We start from the raw sequence: 26,137 nt of genomic DNA, 5'->3' as shown, positions 1-26,137 counted from the left end.
CACAGAAAGATCCTGTGATGGACTCGAACCTGGAACCTTCTTGCTGTGAGGAGACAGTGCTGACCACTGCACCACCGTGCCACCTTCATCTAAATTAATTACTTAATTACAAATAAATAAATACATAATTTCACTTCAAGTAAACAAACCAGGACACAAGCAAGCTGATCATAGTTGGTCACAGTCGAGTCAGTGGTTCACTCACCCTCCTTTGTGTATGTCAGCAGAAGGGGGCCTCTTGTTGGCCGTCCCATCCTGATGCACCTTCTTGTCCAATGACATTGACACCGGAGCGTCACGTACCGGCAATCCCAAAACCAGCGTCTCCTTGGTAACAGAGATGGCCTCATCACCAGTTCGACCCATGTGCTTCTTGGCGTAGTCAAAGCCCTGAACAGGCTGGAGGGAGGAAGCATACCCAGAGTCAACGCTTTATTTTTACTGGGTCAAACAACAAATCCTTTCATCAACTGAATTCTGGAGCTTGAATTTGCAAATTGGTGGATGATACGTATAAAGCTTTGGATTTGTGCTTCTGATCCTATGCCGAATAGTTAGGACAGCTCATTTTGTCTGTTGGATGGAAGGACCGAGTCGATGCATCAAAACAAGCAGCAAGGCTCATGCACAGGCAGAGGAGGTAAGGTACCATGAGACGCTATAGCTTCCTATCGTCGTGACGTAAAAAGGGCTGATGATAGGAGCTGTTAGAATTGAATTCATCACCCACAACAATGAGCAATGACCAGCAGTCACACGCACAGAAGCATAGCAACATGAACAGAAGCATTAATAACAGAGACAGCTGATAAGAGATGGAAACACGAGATCCAAACAAACATAAAGCTGTGGTACGATTGTCTGATTGACATTCAGCAGAAATCATTGGATTATAAACTATGGTACAACATCGGTTAATTTAGCAGTATTTGATCATATCATATTAGTCATTTATGATAAAAAGAAATGACCTGTTGAGCTTTTTGTTAGTTGACACAGAGCATATCAGAGCATATGAAGTTACTGTGTTTTTCATGGAATAGAAGGTCTGGAGAAATTATGGATAATTAATGTTACTGGCTTTACTCAAATAAATATAATGAAGCTAACAAGGACATTAGTCTGCACAAGTTCTCCGAGTGTCGAAAAGAAAAAGTTTTAATCTAAATATAAAGAGCGGTTGAGGAAGCAAGGTCATCTCAAATATTGTTTCTTTAAGGTTAAATGTTAACATTCAGACAATGTTTTGTGGACATTTTTGAGTATTTCATTTATAATCTGTTACCTCAGCCAACATCTACGTTATCCTACCTTTAGAAATAACATCCTGGGAAGAATTCAAAACTTCCCGCACGTATAAAATACTCACAACATTTACAGACAATATGGTTTCTACCATTAAGGCCTTTTCACACTGAGGCTGTATTTGAATATAAATTTTTGCATTTTTATGAAAAATAAATTGAAACACATGTTGCTTTAATCACATTAAGGCACATACTGGAAAACAGGGATGTTCAAGTTCTGCTTTGTTTATTTTATTGCTTTATTTCTTGCTACTTTTTTTTTTATTTCGCATCCAGAGTTACTTGACTGCCAAGAGCTGCCAGACAGAATAAATCTCCGCGGGGGGGACACTTTATGATAAACAAAGTAAGGAATATAAGGAGTGTAGCGACAGATTAAGGAAGGCAGGAGAACCAAGGATGGTTTCTTGATAGCAGAATACAAAAAGCTAAAGAACAACAACAAAAACTACATGAGGCCACATATGTCTTCAACAAGAGAGAACTGGACAGGAGCCTGAGGAGGAAAAATATAGAGCTAGTGTTCCACTCAGGGTCCTACTTGGATGATCTATGGCGCCAGGCGGGTGTGCGCCATGCATTCGGGACGTGTTCAACCTCACTTTGGTATTCAGAGAGCGCTAACCACGGCACATCGAGGCAATTATTAAAAACCTCGTAATTCATAGATGTGTTTCAGGCGTGACATCGCTCAAACCAATCAGAGTTCCTCGTGTAGTTCCCTTCAAAGCCCAGGGTGAACCAGGACTTGGCGTGGTGCTATTTCAGAGACGGATGCAATTCAACTCTGGAGAAGTGAGGCATCTCATCTGGAGAAACAGACCTCCTCGTGCACCAGGTGAAGGCACACAGACGTCTTATGTTTATTTAAGGGAGCGGCAAGAATCCACCGAAACCATCAGAGGAGAGGTGGAGGTGGAGGCCAGTGTTTCCATGTTTCAGGCATCAATAAAACGACATTGCAGTGCTGCAACCTTTAAATAAACTTCACTCATAACACCACTGACCCAAGACCAGCCTCCTCTTGGTCTACGAAGCAAATGTTTTCTTGTATTTCGAAACAGCAACGCACTGTGACTGCGCCAGACCACGACTCATTAACATACTTAAGCACCTGCTGGTGCAGGCGGAGCGCAAGTTCATTCGCTAGTTAAAGGGTGATGGCGCTTGGTGGGAAAACATCAAACTAGGAATGGCCGAGTGCCAGCTTGAGCCACGCTCAGAGATCCCTTAAATAGGGCCTTCAGTCTGTAAACGCCTGTAGTCTCATCGAAGAAAATATAATAAAAAAATATTGATTTGTTATGTTGTTCCAAAGTTTGATCAACAAAGTGTGATGGAGACTTTCAGCTCTGTCTCTGGTGAGAGCCACAAGACTGGGAGAGCACATCTGAATATTAAAAAAAAAGTTCCAGACAAAAGTTAACTTCATTACAGATAAAGGTAATCGGACAGACCTCCCCGAGCAAACCTGGTTTATCAGTCCTGAAACACCCCGGCTTGCATAATGAAGAAGTTCACGCAGTAAATACACAGAGCTTTATAGCACCACAGAACTCGGGAATGCTGGTGTAAAGAGACAGGAAATAATAAAAGGACTGCTGAAGCCTCTAAAGCCTGGACGTATTCTTTGCTCTGCTAAATGCCTTTCAGTTTACAGAATAGAGGAAGCAAAAAAAAAAGAAGAAAAAAAAAAGAGTAAGATCCTTTTTAGGTTACACAACAAAGCAGACGAAACCCTGATTTTATTCCTCCCCTTTTCTATTTTGAGCGGCTCTAAAATGGGCCGCCTAATGCATTTGATGATGCATACTAAATCCTGAGTGCATGTGAGGTTAGGCAGCGTGGGCATCCGGCTGACAACGTTGTTAATAATTCATCAGTCATACACACCGTTGTGCCAGCAGCTAGCTATGCCACACGTGGCCGAGTGTTGTGGAAAAATGATACGTGCTCAAACAGCACACACACGCACGAGCACGCATAAACACACTGGCCAGTGCTGAAGGAAGAACATAAATGTATGGAATGAGTGTGCTTGTACTGGTAGTCAACCAGTTTCAGTGATGTAGCGTGACAGTTGTGTCTCTGTCGTGTGAAAGATGTATGGAGAGTGCCACAGGGCTCATGCTGTTCATAGTTTATGAGGGAGTGTGTGTGTGTGTGTGTGTGTGTGTTTCCTGCAAGTAAAGGAAGGGCAGCTGGCGAAAGAGGAAGTGGTGAATTTAATGTGTTCCAAATATGAAATAAGTTTTATGTATATGGATTATGGTTTCAGGGCTGCTGAGCTAAGAGCATGACGAGCACTGAACATTGACGGCTAAAGATGCGTCACTCAGTGGCTGATGGGAAATAGCTGTCACGCACGGGGACGGTATGGATTCTCAGAAATGACACAGCCGGGTATAACCTTGAAAAGTAAGCCTGACATTTCACAACTACGGCTCAAAGCTTTATTTCCCCCTCTCTCTCTTTCAGAACCACTCACTCACACATTCACCCTCTCCTAATTTCCCTCTCTTTCTTTCTAATCCCCCTTCAAATATCCCCCTCTCTGCCTTCATCCACTGACAGTGTGTTAACCTGACAAACGGATAGCACTCTTCCCTCCATCCATTAAGAAAAGTGACAGAGGAACAGAGCTGGAGAGAGAAAGACAATGACACATGGCCTGACCGTTTCTCAGAGACGCCACTGCCAACGTGACCCCCTAAGCATCACCGAATTATCCGCACTTCTTTTTCCTTGCACCATCAAACAGATGCTTCTCCTCTTGTCTAATTTTAACTCAGAGCAACAGCCAACAGCAGCTTGATGAGGTACAGCAGATGGATGAGATATGCTCCATTCCCCCCTGTGGTCATATTGATTTAAATTCAGCTCTAGCAGGGCGGATGGCGGAAGCACACCACAGAGCTGCATGCAAAAAAAAACAAAAAAAAACACATCCCAAAGAATCGGTGCATTTAAAAAGTCAAATGAAATACTCAGCAGGGTAGCCCGGGGTGCACACAGGCATGACGCTGCTGTGCTGCTTAGATAAACTATTCCTGGGTCAGGTGGATTCACAATTCATGCCTTCGGGTTCTGGAAGCTCCTTCACAGTTTTGCGATTGCGTTGAACAACTAATGCACATCAAATATATTGCTCCAGTTTAGATCCCGCCTCTACCTGAGGCCTAAACACAAGTGGGAGTGAAAACCGTTTTAGAGCAATGTGAACCAGACAGTGGGTGATGAAGTGAGACGGAGTCTGCAGAATCATCGCTTAATGCTTAAACATACACGCAGACCTCACAGAAGCCAGCGCATCGATCCAGAGCTTAAGCTTGTCCTGCAGTGACTGATCAGGGACTGGGCTTGGAGCAGATCACACACACATGCATGTACCCACACACACACACACACACACACACACACACACACAAACACACACACTCAACTGACTTCAACTATCATTCTGCTGAGCTCTGGTAGAGACAACACTTATGTCACTAAAGCGAAGAGAGAGGGTTTGTCATCATCCTGTAGTCCTCACCTGCCTATATGCTTCCTTCTGAGACACAAATGAGGCCAAAAAAAATGTCCAAAACTCAAATTTCTGTATGAAATTGCCTTTGAGTTGCTGTCTCTTAACCGCTGCTCAAGAAGAGAGCAACTGGCGTCGCGTGGGCCAAAACTGGCCCGCAGCGATGACATCTGGCCTGCCACATTATAAAAATAATCTGACTTTAATTAATTGTCTTATTTCCTTGCTTATCTGTGAAAAACATAGAAATATAAAGCTGAATTAAAACCGTATATTCTCAAATGCGCTGAACAAAGTTTGAAACATTGTGTAGCTTGGACCAGGTGGCGCTACTGTTTGAATACGCTTTCTTGACTTAATATTTTTCTCTATGTGTGATTTATTTCTGGAGTGGAAGAACGGTTGTTGTTCTATCTAGTGGCCTGTCAGTAGCTTGTTCCTCCAAAAACTGTCACCATCACCTGTTCAAAACCCGTTTTCAGGACCCGCCAACTGCACACTGAGATGTGACCCCTCGTACTGGGACTAGGCTGCTGCCGGTGCTCGATTTATGCGTTTTTATGTTGCCTCTGCGCTATGCTGGGAAACACACAGTCTCTGTTGTTGTGATTTTTCTAACCCTAACCCTCTCTTCTGCAGTTAATTTCCGATGAGCAAACACAGAAAAAGGATCCCCGGCTGTACCGCTCGCTCTCTTACTTAAGAGAGAGATTAGGTCTCTCACCCGTCAGCTTCTCTCTCTCTCTCTCTCTCTCTCTCTCTCTCCTTGATCAAACAATAAGTGAAATGGATCATTCACAACAAGATTGTAGTTCATTAAGACTTTTAAAAATGTCAGTGACAGACATGGGAGGACTGCTGATCGACACATCCACAGCAACAACGAACCTTTTCAATCTCTGCACCGTCTGAGCTCAGACTTTTTAATAGTGACATTTTTCTTCACCGCCGTTGTTTGGCATGACTCAACAAGACACTCTGACCAGCATTCTGTCAATCAATTTCACATTTTAGCCTTCGATTAAGTCTATTTTGATAATCAGATGTCTTGACTCACCGTTGAGCGGCTTGAAAAAAATCCAGCCCGATTTAATTGCCGACCCTGATCTAGGGAAATTAAGATGGCACCTTTCTTGCTCTCTGGCAGAGATGAATTTCACACCTGTGGCCAGTTTCATTTGGTCTAAATAAGATAAGTTGCATCATTATTTATCAGGTCCCGTTAGTCGTCACACTGTGTTAAATCTTTACTTTTGTCATACAAATGAGGCGGGGGGGGGGGGTCAGGTTATGAAGGGTTTTCAAGGTGATGAGAAGGAGCCTAAAGTGGATTCATAAGTGGACCAGCAGACGTGGAGGTTTTGCAGCATGGGGGTTGATGTAGGTGCAGAAACAGGTGAGCAGAGCTCTGCATGTACTGGAGTGTCTGAAGCACTTTGCCGGCTGAGCCGAATTGGACACGACTTGCAATAATCCAATGTGGAGGTGACGAAAGCAGACTGGTCCAAGAGCAATAACTTTGTTACTTTTCGTATGTTAAGTACTTTTCTGTTATAGCAGACGCTGGAATTAAAGCATGGCCCCGACCCAGTTGAACTCATGCTCTCTCAAAACCAGATTCCTGCGTGAAATATTTATCGTCTTTGTTCATGCATGCCAAGGGCCAGGAACGGAGGAGGGGAGACACGGCTGTAGCCTCTCTGCCCCCCGCAATGTTTGATTTCCAGACCTTTAAATATTTCATGGACTCTTTGTTATAAAACACAACAGAAGTCACACTAAATGTTTACAAATGTTCAGGTTGGTGGAGTCTGCATGTTCTCCCTGTTCCTGTGTGGGTTCTCTCTGGTACTCCAGCTTCCTCCCACAGTCCAAAGACATCAAGAGGGGACGAGGCTGATTGATACTCTAAATTGACTGTAGGTGTGACTGTGAGTGTGAATGGTTGTCTGTCTCTATGTGTTGGTCCTGTGATGGACTGGTGACCTGTCCAGGGTGAACCCCGCCTCTCACCTGAAGGCTGCTGGGATAGGCTCCAGCCCCCCCACGACCCTTAACAGGATAAGCGGAAGAAAATGGATGGATGGATGGTTCAGGTTGGTGTAACTTCTGCTGAAAATATCCAGCCCACCCATTCGTCCTCCATCCTACCCACCCTTCTCGCTGCCTTTCCATGATTCCAGGGATGAGGACAGAAAAGGTTGGACCTAAATAACCCGTAAATCAGCTGACATGCTCCGCCACAGCAACAATAACCACAGGGACGGCTTCTGCACGGCTCTCAGGCTGCATCTGCGGTTTGGACCTTTTATCTATCATCTGTGGTCGCCGCCGTCCTTCTTGGGGCCCGGCCGTGGTAATCTAGCTGGCATAATCCTACAGAGAACCCTGTCGAAAGAATTCGGCGTAGGCTCCCTCCCAAGGCAGCGGAGGGGCTTCGGCCGGGATAAAAAAAAAAAACCTGCTCTAAACACAGTCTATGTTGATGGCTCACTTTTTATGAATACAACAAAACAATCGTGCGGTTTCACAGGTGATGAGACTCCCTTCTGCTCTTCCTGTTTATGAGTGCTGGTAAAAATGTCTTCCACTGAAATCACCTGCTTTTACGAGTCACCCCTTCCTTGTTAATTCAATTGACTGACTGTAACCTCAACTGAATTAAGTCTGTGAACTGTATATGTCTAATAGTTTTTAGCCCCTCCCCCTGCTCCCCTCTCTCACACTTTTGATTAAATGACAAGTCCACAGCACTGTACATGCACACATTTACTGTTTCAGCAGCAGCAGCAGCAGCACATACAGCCACAAGCAGCAGCGGAGCAGGCGGACACAAGCTCCATGTCGCGTGCTCAGTTACAGATAAACTGGTGAACTAATGAAGTCATTAAAACATTCACACAATCAATCGGTCATACGATACACCAAACCAGCGTTTGAGGAAGTACCTGGTGGTGGTAACTGCCCTCCCTCCGATATGAGGTCTGAACAGGGAGAGAGTCAGAGGGACAAGGTCAGGAAGGGATCAGAGCAGAGTCAAACAGCAGGGGGGGATACAGGCATTTCACGGAGAAGAGAAAGGTGAGAGGAATTCAGGAACAACTCGTATTTTCATGATTTAGCAGCAACTATGAGTCTGTTCTAGGGGGTGTAACAGGATGTCATTATCCATCCTTGTCTAGTTAACCAAGAAATTAGCTGTTTTTTGTGTTTGTAGAGAAGTCCTAACATGGGCGTGGCTTCTACCAGAAGTCTTTTCATCCCTGTTACACTGACAGTCTAATAACGGTGCTACATTAAGTAACACTCCCAACACGCCGCCAGCGCAGGCGGAGAAATCTGGTCTGACATTCCCTCCAAATTCTATTCTGCAGGCATCCCACAGGCTAATCTGTGCCATCTACCATGCCCTTTGTCTGGACTGAGACCATACTGATATCAAAATTCTCTTTTTTAAATGAAAAGGGAAGGTTGATAATGTTATTGTCATCAAATTATATTCAAACCACATCCATAAATAGCTTGTTAGGGATAAAGCTAAAGTTTTTATCATCAACAAATCCCTGGTGTCCTGTACCTAAGCACAAAGTTCAGGATAGGCTTTAAATTGACATTGTTTTCTAATTGTTAACAAAGACTGACTAGTTGCTGCTGCTTTTATCTTTAACAGAACATGACTCAAACAGAGGGAAACACTGCCATCGTTATGAGCTACGAGTTGAAATTGACATAATTTGATTGACTTGTTCTCTTACTCTGCATGTATGTGTGACTTGACTAGCGATGCATCTGTGAATGACATCAGAATCCCGCTCCCGGCTTGATCTCGATTAATTTATTATTTTCACTCATTTCTATGTTTTTATTTGTGACACTTTATTTTTACAATCTTAGGAAATGTTGAGATCAAGCTTGACAGTAACTTACACATGAAATTCGGAGCCCTATCGCTAACTAAGCGAGGCGTTAAGCCTTCGTGAATCCATCATTGATTGGGATGCAGGATATTAGATTTGGTCGATAACCAATAATGACGATACAAAAACAAGTTTTTATGTCTTGTGTTAAGTACTTTTTACTGATTTAAAAAGAGCCTTTAGAATTGGCTATATAGTCAATACAAATTGTGTACGTTTACAGCATCGTCCCATCATACATAACAGATGATAAGCAAACATGGTGAGACTTCGGCAAAACAAGGCTGGCATAAATATCATCCATATAGCGATACGTCTATAGACGACCAATATCTGCCGATGTTAACATGAATCCCTGATCAGCCGTTTCAGGTCGGTTCTTCTTCGACCAAACCAGGTATTTGTATCTGTTCTGGGACTGAAAAGTGAGATCATCGCATCACTAGTCTTCGCGGTGATGAAGGAAATACATTTATAACTACTTACTGCAACAGGATCGCTGGTTTGAATATTTTGTTGAAAATAAGATAAACACAGAATGACTAGACTCTCTGTTTAGACAAATTTATCTGGAACGGTCGGATTTTACACCAGGACCACTGTAAGCATCCAGTTCTTTTCAAAGCTTGTTTACAGCCTGACTGCCTTGTCACCATGACCCCAGACCTCGCCAACTTCAAAGAAACGAACAAACCACACAGATATAATGATATAATCTAATTTTTTAAAAATATGGCTGTACATTTCATCAGGGTGTCTGTCAGGGGCACGAGTACTTGACAGATAGCCACAGCTTGATATCTTCCTTGATCTGCAGACATAAATGACCTGTGTGTTGCTTAATTCAAAGAGTTCGGGGATAATTTTGGAATTTATTGAAAGTTCAGCTCGATTATTCCCGTGCTGCCATTCGCAGGAATCTTCTCCACAGAGGAAATCAAACCATGACATCAAATGTAAAATATGAACACAGCGAGGTTAATTCAAGAGCTTCTTTAGAACAAATCAGACATTTTAATAATTGTTGACTACTTCACGCACTGTAGCTTCACAAACAGCCACCATGGTGTGTGTGTGTGTGTGTGTGTGTGTGTGTGTGTGTGAGAGGGACGTGATCAAACCAGCATCTGTTACACACACACGCTCATTTGAATTAATCGATTTAATTCAACATCAAATGAATGGCATCATGGTGAAAGGGCCTATATAACCCTGAGGTTCCCTTCCAGTAGACTGATCCCGGCCCAGTTCCTCTCTGCCCATTAGTCTTGGCTGCACGCATGATTAGCACTGACCATGGGCTACTGGGTGGCGGGGAAACAAATGAGCAAGGGCCACACAGATGGTATTCAATTTTTCTGACCTGAAGGAGCAACTTAACACAAATGGGTTTCTGTGTGATGAGTCTCACATTCAGATTCAGATTATATAATCTAATTCAGCATTTTCACATCAGCAGCACTGGTTTCTGGGACGAGCAGCGATTTCTAAAGACTTCGACGTGACGCTTAGTTGGGTGACAGGGGAAGGAGAATAAAAGAACGTCTGGAGGTCTTACCTTGGAGCGGGTTTTGAAGGTCCGGAAGGCACCGGTTTTGAAGATGACCCTGTTCCTTTTACAGAGAATGAAGGCCACCATGCCGATCACCACCAACAGCAAGAAGAGAGGCGTCAGAACGGCCATGATCCATAAGTTACTGGGCGGCGTCTTGACCACAGCTGCATGCATGAAAGGATTCATTAGCATTAGAATTAGCATTTGATTAAAGTGAATATAGAATCATACAGGACTTGCTTTGTTGGAAAGGAAATGAGCAGTGCTTCTTGTGTACACTTAGAGAGACCGTCTGAAATAAGACTAGAAACAGGAGAAAAACCTCGACTGGCTCGCTTCAATGTTTTGAAATAATCCCCGAATCTCCCTCAGTCCTTTAAATTCAAGTTCTCAGCGGTGTGGAAACTCAAAAGTGGAGAGAGAATGACAACGTTGTCTGAGAGGCGACGTGGGGCATCATTAATATCCATGTACACATGCAGTATGTATCTCACCTAAATGACAAAAATTGAGATATGAAAAGATAATTGGTGGGTTAGCAACGCTCAAAAGAAGCTGTAATGAGCTGCATTTAGATTTAATAATGTATGATAATATTGAAATTTTTCCACCCAGCACAAGCATCGTCTTCTTTGGGTGGCTAGTTGGTCACCCCATCAGGAGGGAACTCAAAACTAAAATGAAAACTGAAATTTTTATTCTGTGTTAAAAAGGTTAATTAGGTAAATTAATTATGGTTCATACACTGAATTTGCCCGTGTCTACCTTGTGTGTCCAAATAGGAAAAGGTTTCTTCCGTCTGTCAAATTAAGTATTTGTGTGCAGCTCAACTTCTGAATCAAACAGTACTATGTTGCCGTTCTGGGTAGTAACTGATACAATATAATACTAAGATCAGTGGTGCTGGTACAGTCATTACACAGCTTACGTTCAGCCTGCACTTGAACGAAGTAGCCCAGTGTCAGAGCCATGGTCTGGGAGTCCAGGCTGCTCAGGGTCTTGGCAGCGCTGGTTCCAGTGATGGGGGCTCCGTTCAACTGGGCGTAATACGTCATCTCTGCTGGGTTCTTGGGGCCAGGCAGCCGACGCATGCTCACCATCTAGGGACCGGACAAAAACCTTTTGATTAAAAACTACTTCTATGCTAGCTGACTATTCATCCTGGAGTCATTTTGTTCAAAAGACTGCTTCTAGTTCACTCTGCAGATAAATATCTGGTCAGACTGAGCACAAAATCCTCCTTCTCTCCGTACCGACAGATTTAAAAACTTGATTTCTGCAATTGTCCAAAATCCAAATTCAGAATTGCCTTGGTTACTTTGATCATGTCAAACCATTTGCTCCAAGATAGCTGTACTTGGGGAGACACTCAAGTAGAACTGAGTCACTTGAAATATCCATTTTCTTTCATCATACATCAAACACCTTCTTTTAATTTGACAAACATATCACACAGTTTAATCAAGTCTGGTAATTTGATTTTGTCGTAAAAAGAAGGGACGTGTGTTATTAAATGGCTGGATGATCCTCTCTCTCTCCCTCTCTCTCTCTCTCTCTCTCTCTGAGACTCTCCTCCATCGTTGCAGCCATAAAACTGCTCATCTGTGACGTCCCATAAAAGCTGGAGGGTGTGAAAGGCCCAGGAGGAATCCATCGGTCTTAATTTGTGCAATATGGATGTGAAATATACAAAATAAATTACACAAACACACATATTAGGACTTTCAGTTCAAGTACAAAAGTACATTTATTCCCTTCCACATCACAACTCTAATTTCCCTGCCTGCACCCTCCTACCCCGGGTGCGCTCCATGCGTCCTATTTTCTATGTTGCCAATGCTTCAAAAATACAGCAGAAACCTTTATCGACATGTTCAAAGGAATAGTTAGATATTCATGATACGTTCCAGGTTGTCCAACAGGTTGTCAGGTTATGCATTAGGACCAGTCAGCATTGTTTTAGGAAATAGAGGCAGGGTTTAAGTGTGACTACAGCCAGACTTAAAACAACAATGGCGGCTCCTGAAACTGTTCGAGCAAATGCTGCTATAGCATCAGTCACATAACGGAGCTGAGATAGTAGTCTGTGAAAGAACGCCACTGAAGTCTTATCTCCACTGAAAAGATATTTCCACTCTTCTGTCGGCTTCTCCGGGAGTTTGTTGATCTGATTGGTTGGTCGGCCCACCGTAGATGCGGATGCGAATGATTTGTCCCATCATCTGCACCACTTCAACCTGTCACAGGCCAAGTTATCAGGTCACATGCATCTAACGCATGTTGTAGCACGAAGACTGGACCCAATTTCCTAAACTTATTTATATTATGTGTCCCTCACTTCGAAAAAATATACATTTCCATGACTGTTTAAACAATAAAGAACAAACTCACAACTTATCTTTGATGGTTCAGTAGATTCGACCAAGGCTAGTTCTTTATCCTTTCACCTGTTTTTATGCTACGCTATGCTAAACTCAGCTAAGCTACCTGCTTTGATGTCATAGGCTTAGGTTTACCCCTTTGCCAGGCTGAAATGATAAACAAACGTGCTCTCAGTTTGAACAGTGAAAAAAATAAAATAATGTACTTAAAATAATAAGTACAAGAAACAGCTACCTGCACAGTGTAGCCTCCCACGGTGGTCGCCCGTCTGGATCTCATGGTTCGGGAGCCCTGCCTGCCGGCCACCAGGAAGAGCTCAGCTAGCCGCTGCTCCATCAGGTTGGCAAAGCTCTGGTAGTTGGCCTCTAGAGAAGAACTGTCCACATCCTGAATGACTGTGTGCAGAGACAAGAGCGGACACGGGATAGAGTTAGGAGATGAAGAGCATTCAGGCAAAGAGTGATAAAAGAGGCGCCTCAGATGAGAACACAATGCAAGTTAAGAACAGAGGTGAGAGGAGGAGATGAGCGAGAGGCAAAAAGAAGTGAAGAAGGATTAGGAGAGAAAATATGAGCAGTCACTCAAGGACAGTACTGAGATTAAGGAGAACAAGGGAGGAAAGGCGAAAAGAGATGATGAGTGGGACATTAGCCAGACCTGCATAATCGTCCCTTCCATTTAAAAACTGTTAATCCAGAAACCTCCATTACAGCTGCAGTGACACACAGGTCACATGCTGCCTGTCTCTATTTCATATACACCGACAGAGCCACAACCATTTCTCAGGGCGGGCGGGCGGACACACACACACACACACACACACACACACACACACACACACACACACACACACACACACACAGTCCATCAATCCTGCCCTTGAGTGCTTCTCCTACTAGAGCCAATAAGTGAGACAGAGCAGTGAACACATACACACGCACACACACACACACACACACACCAGCATCAATCACACGAGGCCGTGATGTGATGTGAAGTGATCTCTCCCTCTGCCCCCGTCAGGAAATTGTGAATTATACATCACTCGGTTTTTCCAAGGAACGCTGCAGCTAAAGACAGTCAGAGTGTCGGCAACAAGCGAGTGAGGGAGCTGGCGAGTGTGTGGTTGCTAAGACAAAGAAGGAGGGAGAGAGGAACAGTAGAGAAAAATATAGAGCCAATACTATTTTGCTGAATTGCGTAACAGAGAACACCAGGGCATTTAACTGACTGCTGTTTGGTCCGATTGATTACACCTTTGATTACCATTGATTACTCTGTGTGTGTGTGTGCGTGCAAGTGTGTGTGCGTACACGCATGTAGGCACAAGAGCAGTTTACCTGTTATCACCCAGTAGTTCTTGGTTGCTGTTGATGTGTTGAGATTATGGTATTCAAGAGCTGTAGGGAGAGAGAGAAAGAGATCAAAAAATTGATTTAATTTAAAACCTGAGTTTCATTTTGACAACCAGACCAATGAGTCACAAATGACACACCACACCTTTCTTAAAAAGAATACCACACAGCCCGTTTTATGATTTATACATTAAACTCTTAAGGGTTCAAACCAGAAATCTGCTATCGTAATGAGTCAAATAATTCAAATTATTAACACTATACATTTGTTTTAAACAGGAAAAGAGTTCTGCCTCCCATTACTCCAAAATGAGCTTGTTACTTATGAGTACACCATCCATCCATGCATTTTCTATACTGCTTATCCAGTAAGGGTCACGGGGGGCTGGAGCCTATCCCGGTTGACACTGGGAGAAAGGTGGGGTTCACCCTGGATGGGTCGCGAGGAGCAATTCGAGGTTCAGTGTCTTGCTCAAGGACACTTCGACATGGTCACCAGGGGAAGTGAGGATCGAAACAGCAATGCTTCAGTTGCTTTAAGGCCACTCTACCTCTGAGCCGTGCTGGCCCTCTTATGAGTACACTTACTTCTTAATTCATTTGCACACTGACAAATTAATAAACAATTCATTAAATGTCCTCAAGTTTGCACAAAGCTGTTGATAAGCATGTTTCTTCCAGTCTGTTAGTCTAATTTATGTGAGGTAAAAAGTAGTTACAGCTACTGCAAATTGACACACAGCCAGAGCAGACCAGACTTTTGTGGTACAATGCCCAAAACAAATTTGCATATTAAATTGAAACAATGGTGGTCTGGTCTGGTGCAACCATAGTGCATTTCTAGACCAAGAAGAGGCTGGTCTTTGGTCGGAGGTGTTGTGTGTGAAGTCTATTTTAAGGCCGCGTCTATGAGCCAAGCAGATGTACAGCATTGCAACACTGCAGCTGTCGATGACCTGAAAGTGGAAACACTGGCTGCCACCTCCTCCCAGGCCTGTTACACCCAACTTTTACCGTGTATAAACATAAGACACCTGGTGCATGAGACGGTGGTTTCTTCAGAAGAGAAACGCTCACAGTTGAAATGTGTGCATCACTGAAACAGCAACACACCAAATCCTGGTGAAACCTGAGCTTCAAAGGGAATTACATGCGGCACCCTGATTGGTTTGAGTGATGTCACGCCCAAAACACACCTATGAATCATGAAAGATCTAATGACTGCCTCTTTCCTCCATGGGTGCGGTCTGATTATGTGCCTCTAAATACCACAATGAAGCTGAACATTCCCTGAGCACTGAACAGCACAGATATAACACCATCCACCATAGATTACTTCAATAGGGCCCTTGGTGTTAAGTTCACCAGAACAGATTCTACAAGTCTCACAAAGTGTACTGGAGCAGTAAGGACCACTCTGTCTGAATGGTCCCCCAGTGGTGTTAAACTGGGTTGAGATCTGGTGACTTATTCACAACATCATACTCGACTAACTGGTCAGCGATCCCTCACACTCTGTAGATCCACGTACAGGCCATCAGGTTTTCCTTTTATATGTCACCTCTCTGTTACCTCCACAGGAAGTGATGATACTCATTGTCTTCAAATTTAAAACGCACGACTTTTGCAAATGCGCTCTATTTCGAGACGTCTCCTACCAGGCTCATTGTATGAAGCTTGGAGGCTTTCACAGCTCTATTGTGCACTGCAGCACAACAATATGCTTTCAGTTGTGAAGTCACACAGCCTGCACCTGAGGTTTAAGTTAGAAACAGGGATGACACGAGATGAATGTGTCAAAACTGTCAAACTTATTCTGCACAGTGAAGCTCAAACATGCAACTGAGGGAACAAAGTACAAAGGAAGGGGAGGGACAATGTGCTAAAACCCCTTTTTTAGAAATCTTCGTGACAGCAGTATGTTTGTGAGCTGCAGATCTGCAGAGGATGAGAAGTTTAACTCTGGCCTCTGGCACAGATGATACAGTCCAATTAAACTCCTCGTCATAATCAACCTTCCTACCTCTCGTTGTCTACTTTCTCTGTGCTTGTATTCTCCACCTGTGTACCTCTTAGGGCCATCACAGGAACTGTCTCCTGCTGTCTTTATCTACCTACCATCATTCCTTCAGTCCATCAGCCTCTTCCTGTGTCCTATCCATTGGCTTATCTCTCCTTATTTCCCATCTGCCTGTTTCACCATCCGTCTCCACCCAACTCCTCCAAGCTGGCTGTCTGCCCGAGAATGTTTGACTCAAGTTCGATAGCGATGCAGCAGCAGTAGCTGTTAATACCAGCCACTGTTTCTGTTCTGCTCCCTGACTGTCTGCTGCTGCTGCTGCCTCCCTCATGTGTTTCTACGTGAGTAGATTTAAATTTACTGAGCTTCTCTCCAACCTCTACGTCTTCACATCAAGTACTTAAGACAACGGGCAGCGATGTGTGAAGGGTCAGACTCATTCAGGGCCCATTACTGGATGTGCTCATGAGGAGCAGGATGAAAAAATCCAGAAGGAAGATTTTCATCTTCACAGCAGATGGAAAATTAGGTTGCATAATTCAACAAAAAAGGAAAAAAAGAAGAGTAAAGAAAAGAGGAAGCTCCTGTTCCAGTTCCATAATAAAAGAGTTTGACATTAAAATTATATTTTAATGACAATACAGCTTTCCTTTCCTTCACCGAAAGGTGAATATGTCTTCAGTGCTAAATTATCTGCGCGGGCTCCAGATCAGATGGTGTGTGACATCTATAGAGACTCAAATATCATCTACAAAGAGACACATCCATTGACCACTTCACTGAATACAATCAAATGAAAATCTTGTGTGCACTGAATAAGATTACTAAATAGAGACCTAACAGTTAAGACAGTTGCTGAATTCCAAATTTCCTGTTCGTGTAACTATCAAACAAGAAAACACCGCAAATGAGTACAACAAATACCTTTCCACAATAAAACAAGTCCAGGTTCTGTAAGTACTCTAAACTTGTTTGTGTTTACAAATTCAGCTCAGTTTCGTATTTAACAAGACATGAGTTCTAACACTGTGACATGACCTTTAAACTGAAATTTCTCATTCAGACAAAGCTAGAAGCCCAATGCAATCACTGCTTCATAGGCTTAATATCAAAACAAAAATCTAGTAAAAAAAAGAGGTGAGTAGTACTTGCATGTGTACTGTTCATCCTGAGTACAGATCATGAATGTCCCATTTAGTCAGGCATTGATGAATCATTTATCAAAGTTCTGTGTGTGCTCTCATCCCCAGTCAATGAGTGTGTACACTACATGTATTGTATTCACTCATTTTAATTGAGCTTAATATAGTATTCCAGTCTTTGATTTGTACAAAACAAAAAAAACAAAAAAACAAGTTGTTTTCCTGAAGGGAACCAAAAAGGTTAGACGCTGTGACTGTGTGAAGTGTGATGTTCCAGCCCTTTGGGTGTTGAGAGCAAGCACAAATAGATACTGATCTAATCTCACCAGACTAAAATTAGCTCATTCGAGGGACATGAACAACAGACCGCCTGTGGCATGATTCTGACGATAGGAGCTATACAGCTGTTTGCCCTTTTAAAAATCTCACAGATGGTTTAGGAGGCTGGAGTGGAATACAAACAGCACTCCTCTATGAGGGTTGTGCTCTCATTTATGGTTAAGGATGTTGGGTTTTTTTTGTATTTGTTGGAGTCAAAGAAAACAATATCAGAGTCCAATCACTTGACAGCTGATAATGGGCAACAATAAATGATTTTAAAGTACTAAACATGGACTTCCATCCACCTTCTTCTGCTTATCCTGTTAAGGGTCGTGAAGGGGCTGGAGCCTATCCCAGCGACCCTCGGGCGAGAGGCAGGGTTCACCCTGGACAGGTCGGTGTTTGGACTGTGGGAGGAAGCCGCAGTACCCAGAGAGAACCCACGCAGGTAGGGAGAACATGCAGACTCCACATAGAAAGATCCTGTGCCCGAGCTGGGACTCGAACCAGGAACCTTCTTACCGTGAGGCCACAGTGCCGACCACTGCACCAACATGCCGTCCCTTACAAGTACTTATTTTGGTTTAAATATACTGCATCTAACCCAACACCACATTAACACCGTTAGTCTTGTAGGTTTTGGATACACAAGAAATAAAAAGTCAGCATAAGAACTAGAATTATAGACTCAGCAGTCCTGCTGCTGTTTACTCTCGTTGTGTTTGTCCAAACTCTCAATATACCAATGTATACAAGGTTTTAAAGGGATAGTTCAAATTACAAAAATGGCAATAACTTGGCACTTGACGCTTATTTTACTTTGGATGAGCGGTATGGAAGTAAATTGTATATTTTCTGATGTTTCATTCACTGACGTTCTGGAAATTTCAGCAACATCTTCAAGCAGAATTTTGTAGACAAAAAACTTCACCTGGACTTCCATCAGCACGAGTACATAATGACAACTGTCATGATTGAGTGAATTATCCAGTTAACATTTTGAGGCACACTACTTTTTATCAAAATACTTTTCATTTTATCTTTCTATACCAAAAAAGTACCACAATTTTTTTCAACTTCAATTTGACATATGCGTCACTGCATCTACGTCACTAAAAATGTAATAACCGTGATCTGGGACTCCTGCGGGTTTCAGGGGATATGGAGTTCATAATTATTCACTCAAGATGTTACTGAAACGTAACTGTTACTGGCAATGAATGCCATCACCACAATCCAATTGTCTAAGTCCAAATGTATGCTGGCGCCAAATCTGAAGCCTTTCCTCAAAGCGATCCAGAGTGTTGGGTTCAGTTTTGCTCTCTAACAGAGAAGAAGACTGTTATCGTCATTCTCCCTCATACAGTGGAATCTGTCCTCGACATTTGATCCTCTGCAGACCAGTGGGCGTCTGCGGTAAGGCACCTGGGGACACACTCCAGTCCTGTCTAGTGTTGCCTTGGTCATGGACAGGAATATTGACAAGAGTATTAATTCCTAATATACGTGTCTTTACGGTCCTCCTCATTTACACACGGTAGAGTAAGAGTGAGTCCCTCGGAGAAGCAGGTCAAGTCATGAATCATGCAATGCCCTGCGGTGGACTCGATGGTTCTTCGCAAGCCCCCCACACATGCAGTGAAAGTCTGTCTAGGCCCAGCAGGAAACAGTTACAGAGAATGAGTAGTACAACTGTTATGTAATCACTATAAAATTAGCATTAAGAGAGCAGACACTTTCTCTCCAGTTCTGCGGGAACAAAACAAACAGCAGCAAACGACCTTCTTCCCAACTACAATCAGGAGTCGCTCTGTCAGAGACCGTCACTTCCTGCCCTTCGTCCATTTGACGCCATGATATTCGGGCCTCATTCATTCACCTTTTTAAGAATAAACTGTTTTACAATGATTTTGAATAAAGCCATTGTTTTCTTGGAGCTGCTGAAAACGAAACCGTCACACATTTGAGCATCGATATATTTGTGTGGAATAAAGGGTTAACATGTTCTCCAGTTTAGGCGGTATTGTTACATTCAAGATCAGATCTTTTTTTCAACATTTTGTTACCACTGTTCAACATCTTTCATTAATCATAACACTAGACTAGTTTAGAGAACACTTACGGTGTTTCACTCATCACCCTCATCAGCACTCCAGGGTCTGGTTGCCTTGGTAACCTTTTGCGTATGTGCCTTATTTCCATCTTCTTCTTCTTTTTTTTTTTGCTTCACCTCAACCGTGTTTAGATTTGATTAAGTCAGTTTTGCTCGTCATTGCCTCAAGTGAGTTTATTCCATTCTAGCTTCCATCATCTCTTGTAGTCAGAGATGAGAAATGATTGAGGAAAAAATTCTTGGTAATCGAAGTCGATTTGATTTAACGCCCTGCATTTTCACAAAAATGTCCTGACCTTTTACTATTTACATTTTAAAAACAGACTCATACTTTAGCTTGGATGCACAGTAACAATATAAGGGGGAAGATAACTATGTACACCCTTCAACATAAATACAATGGTAAGGCACATAAATGTTGTTTACCACTTTCCAAAAGCATTAAGAAGCTTGAGGATGTCACTCACCACGCCGACTCATTAAATAGAACGGAGAGGAGTTGAGGCGGAGAAAAATTGCATCTCGCATTGTGAAGAATGTGATGTTTGTGCTGTGGCAGGACACGAGTGACATCAGCATGACGCAGATCAACGCTTGAGTTCACGTAATTGTGATGAAACAGGCACTTCCGTAACTCCATCACTTGTGTCCTCTACACAAAACACAATCAGGGCTTTTTTCACTATTATGGTAACATCCACGACCGGCGGTGCTGAATATCACTTTTTTTTTTTTTGCTGTTCACTTCCCGCAGCTACGCAACTGCTGCAGATTTTCTCACGTTTGGTGTCTGCGCTCCACTTTCATTCGGCCATTCTCTCTCAGGGTTCTCTGTGTGTGATTACTGTTTGCACAAAGCTCTGCAGAGTCGGGTTGAACTTTCTGAGGAACAAATTGAAGGAAAACATGAGAAGATATTGATGAATGAGGCCCTTTGTGACGCTCTCCTGTGTCAATATTGAAATCCGTCTCTGCTGGCAGTCTCCTATCCTACATACCACCTCTGTCTGGTGAACCTTTCAAGATTGAAATAAAGCCTTGGGAGCAAAAGTGCTTCTTTTTTTAAAGATTGAAGCGCAGCTCTGAACACTTGTTCCTTCCCTCCTGTTGAAGAGCTCATACAAACACATGGAGCGGGAATGTAGGCACAGCCTCTATCACTGGTATCAAGTCAACCTTCACTGCCTAAGGGTAACAACACTGAAAACAACGGTTCCCTCAAACATTCCAGGCAACTTTGTGGATGCAGGGTTGCTGTTGTTATTTTTTGTTAAGATTATTTTTTAGTCATGGCATCAGAACATCCAATTCCGTACAGCGGTGTAGGAATGACTCCTAAAACCCGGAATCCCGTGCTGCCCGTCCCCAGCTGGATCCTTCCTATCAATGCCAGTGTGATTAAAATCACACAACAGTGGAAAATAAATTGAGCTAATATTAATTGTCCAAATATAGGTCTGATTACCGGATTGAATGATTCTTGAAACAGAAACACTGTTTTTTCCAACGGTGATATTAGAAGAGCGAGGACATCAGCCACTTGTCAGCGTGAGCTTCAGTAACAGGTCCAGGCAACATGTCACATCTGGTTTCACACAGGATCAAACTGACTACTTTGCTCTTAAATGTCATTTTCGATGAAACGGAAAAAAGTTGAACTGGTCCTCTGTATATTTAGTTAAGCAATTTTATAACTATCTCAAATATTTCAACTGTCATCTCTTCCCGTTCACAGATAAATTGTTCAATTCCCCCTGAAGCCTTCTGTGAACGCTCAGAAATTCATCATATCTGTCCCGCCGTGCCTCTGAGAAGACGGCTTAGAGGTGCATCAAGTCAATGAGTATTGAGCACCCTCACTGGACTCTAATGTGTTTGCTAGACACCATTAATTGTGGCTCCAGATGATGTTAGTCTTTGTTGATGCTATGATTGCTCAGAAGTGACTAATGAGTGTGGGATGAAACGTCCACAAGCAGTGGTTTCAATTCATGTAGCTGCTGGCCGCTAAAATATCCAGAAAAGCAGCCTGATGACCTCACTGCCGGAGTTATACATGAATCATACGCCCTTCAACAGTATCATATATCTGCCCTCTGAGAACCCACCCCCCACTCCCTCACTGTGAAAACAATGGAATTTTCTTTTACACACACTGTCTGAAATTGACATTAAATTTACAAAACAGCAGCATACAAGAATAAAACAAATAACCGCCGTTAAAAACTACAACACTTGATGGCGACAAAACAGAATGCTGAGTTCTGCGTAGGGGGGAACATCATATACCCCACCAAAATAAACACACCATTATTATTATTATTTTTGTGTAATAGAGGATTTTAGATAAATTATTAGCAAAACTACAAACGTCTCTTCTTATTTAACAAATACACAATTTGAGGGTGCAACTTAAGGTAAAGTCCACTTTATTTTGTTTCTTTATGTTTAACGTAAGGAAATCTCGAGGTGGATCAGACAGGGTGGGCAGCGGCCATCTGCCTCAACCACATGGAATCTCACAGCGTGCTTAAGGATTCATTGGTGGTTACATGTACGAATATTATGTTCCTTTCATATCAAGTATTTAGTATTTAATATTACGCAACAATTAATAATAAGCAGCTCTTACAAGCAACATGTGCCCCCCTAAAGCAAAACTTTAATATTATGTTGTAATATCCAAGTTTTCACACTGCTTTTAAGGGATAAACACACATAAAAATAATTTCTGAGCAGGTTTAAATAAAGAGACATGGTCCCGTGCCCACTCCTGCCAGGCGTATCCACCAAATGTACATGCTTTATCCCCCACCCCCACGGCTAATTAGTGGAAAATATACGTCATAGTGCACAAATGGTATTGAAAAAGTATCAATAATCCAATATGGCTGCCAAAGGGAGGAACACAGTGACCAAAAGGGGTAGGGGTAGACTACATTGAAATAGGGTTTCAAAAGAATGGATGCTACACAGTCAGTGTTATTGTAGAACCTACTGCCGGACTTAAGTGCCTATTGAGTTACCTCACATGCTATCCCTAAACCTGGCTAAACAAAACCATAATAGCCTGCGTGGCCAGAAATCATATGAGGTACACGGACAATATAATGGCCCTGTGATGGACTGGCGACCTGTCCAGGGTGAACCCCGCCTCTCGTTCGAAGTCAGCTGGGATAGGCTCCAGCCCCCCCACAACCCTTAACGGATAAGCAGAAGAAGATGGATGGATGGACGGATGGACAGTATAATGGAGTCAGCAAACTCCCACCATATGTGTCATAAATATGCACCATGTTTATTATTACCCCAGGGAACTGTTGTGGAGGTGAAAGTGTCATGCACTGTGGTTTACTTACGCTCAGCAATGACCAGCGGCGGGTAGAAGAGGAAGTAGCCCACCAGCTCAGCGGTCAGCTGGTTCAGGAGGCCACTAGAAATGGTCCCATTAAGATCGGCGTCCTGGTTCCTTACCACATACACCACAGAGACTGACGGCGAGCCCGGCTCCTGTGACACGCTCTGGATCTGAACATCGCCACACAAACACACCGGATCAATATTTTATTAGAATCGAACAGGTATCGTCCAGCGTAGGGGTGTGATATGAAAATTTCAAAACTTCCGTTATTCATAGCACAAACGCAAACAGGCAACAGAGGGCAAAAATGTATAATTCAAAGATTCATCGAGAAATCTCTAATGGTGTCATAGCAAATGTCTAAGATGGCCATAAAGAATGCATAACAGCGCTCAAGACACAACATGACACTTTGAATGAACAATGTTTTCACATCCTATAATAAGAAGTGCTCTGAAAATAACGTGACTGAGTCATCATAGTAAAGTGGATGATAATGCGAGATACGAGGAATTCCTATCACATTTCTCCATGAGTATGAATATTTCAGAGGATGAATTATGAATTGGCCATATATTTGCCTCCTTGCTGCAACCTACTTTATGATTATGGTGGCATGTGCATGTGTGTCCCACAGTCATGAGATTACCTCGCCAGCCGGAGAGGACGCGGTGGAGAGGAAATAAATAAAGGGTGCTATGATGGTGTCTCCAAAAATAAACCATTATGTGCTTATGAAGTCCCTTTACTGTAAATGTGTAACTGCTGACATTTGTGTTCTGTCATTTTCAAATGAACACATCAACTGGCACACATGCACAGTGGAGTGACAATGCCTGGCATGTAGAAAATGGTGTCCAAAATGTCACCTAGAGTCGCACCACTGCTTTTAGCCTGATTAGTATGCGACATGCAAATATGACACACTTGGCTGTCTGGATGTTGCGCTAAGAATAGCCTCCATGAAGCCCCTCGGTACCTCCACAGTCAGCCTGTTGTAGGTCTCCAGCACTTTATCTTGAGCCTCTTCGAAGGCATTCTCCAGCCTCTGCTCCAACATCTGGACAAAACTGCAGGAGTAGATGTTGTCTACTGGTCCGACAAACCTCAAAACTGGTAGGGCGGATAGGACACCAACAGTAAATAATTCATGAACAGCAGATATCTGATGAAGACGGAAGCAAGATGGGAAATGGTTAGAAGACAATCTTCAAGTTGAATCTGGAAAAATTACTGTCACTATCGAGAGGGAGACCACCTGAAAAGAGTCCTGTCAGCGCCACACAGAGTCCATCAGTAGCTGGTGTTAGGGGTGGTGTTGTCTTAGTGTCGTCTCAATTCTTTTACCCTCCCGTGTCTTTCTCTGCTCTTTTTAAAACCTCTTCAAGAAGAGAATATTCTGACCTAAATTCAAACACTGTGGCGCATATGAGTGCAGGGCGAAGTGTTGACCCAGTTGCTAATCTCATGCAAATTGTGCAGTGGATAGAATATTGGGATACTCTCTGTATTTCTGCTTTACGGGAAGGACAAGCCCAAAAATTGATTTTAGATCCTTTTTCAAGTGTCCTGCATGAGTCAGAGGGAGCTGCAGTGTGTATTACACTTTTAAGTAATCAAATACAGTACAAACCTGGTCCATGTGCCGACATAATATGCAGCTACACACCCAGGTGCACACCAACTTCTCAAATCCTGTGTTTTAGAGATATTTTTGTATAATTGTTGTTTTAATTACTTATTGTATTATTTGTCTGTTTGTACTGAATAGTACTGACCTGAGCAAATGGTATTTCCCTTTGCAGCTAATGAAGACTATCTAAACTAATCTAATCTAATCTTACACTGACAGAAACGCCACAGACCCGTCTTGATGCGTGCTGCAGGGCAGCTGGTGGAGCAGGTGATACCCCAGTGTGATTTTATGCTTTACTAAACAAGAGACACAGTGCTGCTACGTTTGCATTTATTAGGAGAAAGTCATTCCCCTTTAATATCTGTGCTTGTCGCTACCACTTTCTGAGGAAAATATGAGTCTTTAGCTGCAAAGGTCCACCATGTTCCCTTGCTAGTTTATTCATCAGTCATTTGCTGCTAGGCATGTGGTGCACTGTGGGTTTGTCAGCGACTCTGTGCTGAAAACAGCTGTCTACTGCAGTGGTGAGACTGAAACTAAACTTTGAATTTGCGGATTTTTAGAGCCTATACACTGGAATCTCTGTGTGGAGCTGAGGAGTGAGTCAGGTGATAATGTGCAGGTTAATCACTTTCAAACATCCTCGGCACACTCAAATGACCTGTGATCAAGATATCATGGAAATCATGTAAAACATCCTCATCCTTTATGCTCACGCCACCGGAAAAAAAATGTGGATATTGAGTTCAACAACATGAACTGCAAAAAATAGAAAAGAAAAGTAACCAAAAACTCATGGTAACACTGCAATCTGCACATCCGTCTCGTAAAAAGAGTTTGTTAATTGCACTCATTCACATTTTGCTCCCACAAGATGTGTGTGTTTACATCCATTTAGTCAGGCTTAAGAGCCTGACTGAATGAATGGACCAATTTTCATTTGCTTGGCAATCAAGGGAGTTTATATGGGATTTAGGGTATCAACGAGTAAAGGAGAGCAGACATGTAACTAGAATTTTCTAATTTTGTCTTTGCTCTACTCCTCCCCTGTGTCTTGCTGCCTGTATCTCTTTGCTGCTCTGCTTCTGCTCATACGCCCCCCCCCCCCTACCGCATATCCCTGACCTCTGCTGTGTTATATCTTTTTACATTTCTCTTCCAGTACAACCACCGCTTGACTAAAATAGGGTTTTTGGTCTGTTGTTAACTGTAAAGATTCCTTTGTCATCACCTGTTTTCAGCTGCAGATGAATGCTTGGAGGAGGCACCCAGGTTGCCACGGGAACCAGAACCGCCTTAACCAATGGAGTGTGCTGTCTGATGTCCGACAGCAGTTTATCAAAACCGTAAACATTCAGTGCCTCAACTACCAAGGAAGAGATGTAGACCGTTTTCCCGCTGGTAACATAGTAACCCAGCGTCACGTTGTGTGTGCCGCAGGCTTCACGTTCCACCTGTGACAGAGAAGGAGAGAGAGGAGCAAAGATTTAATGGGATTT

At 43.0% G+C, this 26,137-nt stretch overlaps 1 protein-coding gene across 4 annotated transcripts in view; it reads right to left on the bottom strand.

Annotated features, from left to right (window-relative positions):
- Positions 1 to 26,137, bottom strand: part of kiaa1549la (KIAA1549-like a) — a 100,012-nt gene that overhangs the window by 25,508 nt on the left and 48,367 nt on the right. For 3 of the 4 annotated variants that reach the window (XM_086208551.1, XM_086208552.1, XM_086208554.1), the window contains 9 exons: positions 25,870 to 26,092; positions 23,982 to 24,115; positions 23,001 to 23,169; positions 14,031 to 14,090; positions 12,925 to 13,085; positions 11,237 to 11,408; positions 10,312 to 10,472; positions 7,785 to 7,820; positions 206 to 399 (listed from right to left, as the gene is read on the bottom strand). In XM_086208551.1, coding sequence (XP_086064677.1) covers positions 206 to 399; positions 7,785 to 7,820; positions 10,312 to 10,472; positions 11,237 to 11,408; positions 12,925 to 13,085; positions 14,031 to 14,090; positions 23,001 to 23,169; positions 23,982 to 24,115; positions 25,870 to 26,092 — 1,310 coding nt within the window. The remainder of the gene's footprint in view (positions 1 to 205; positions 400 to 7,784; positions 7,821 to 10,311; positions 10,473 to 11,236; positions 11,409 to 12,924; positions 13,086 to 14,030; positions 14,091 to 23,000; positions 23,170 to 23,981; positions 24,116 to 25,869; positions 26,093 to 26,137) is intronic. The other variant, XM_086208553.1, reaches the window with a different exon arrangement.

Source organism: Aulostomus chinensis, chromosome 7 (genome assembly GCF_037954235.1).
Source record: "Aulostomus chinensis isolate RoL2024-O1b breed Wild chromosome 7, RoL_Achi_v1.0, whole genome shotgun sequence".
NCBI lineage: Eukaryota > Metazoa > Chordata > Actinopteri > Syngnathiformes > Aulostomidae > Aulostomus > Aulostomus chinensis.
Note: the sequence above shows the minus strand (reverse complement) of the source record. Positions and strands in the feature narration are given on the sequence as shown.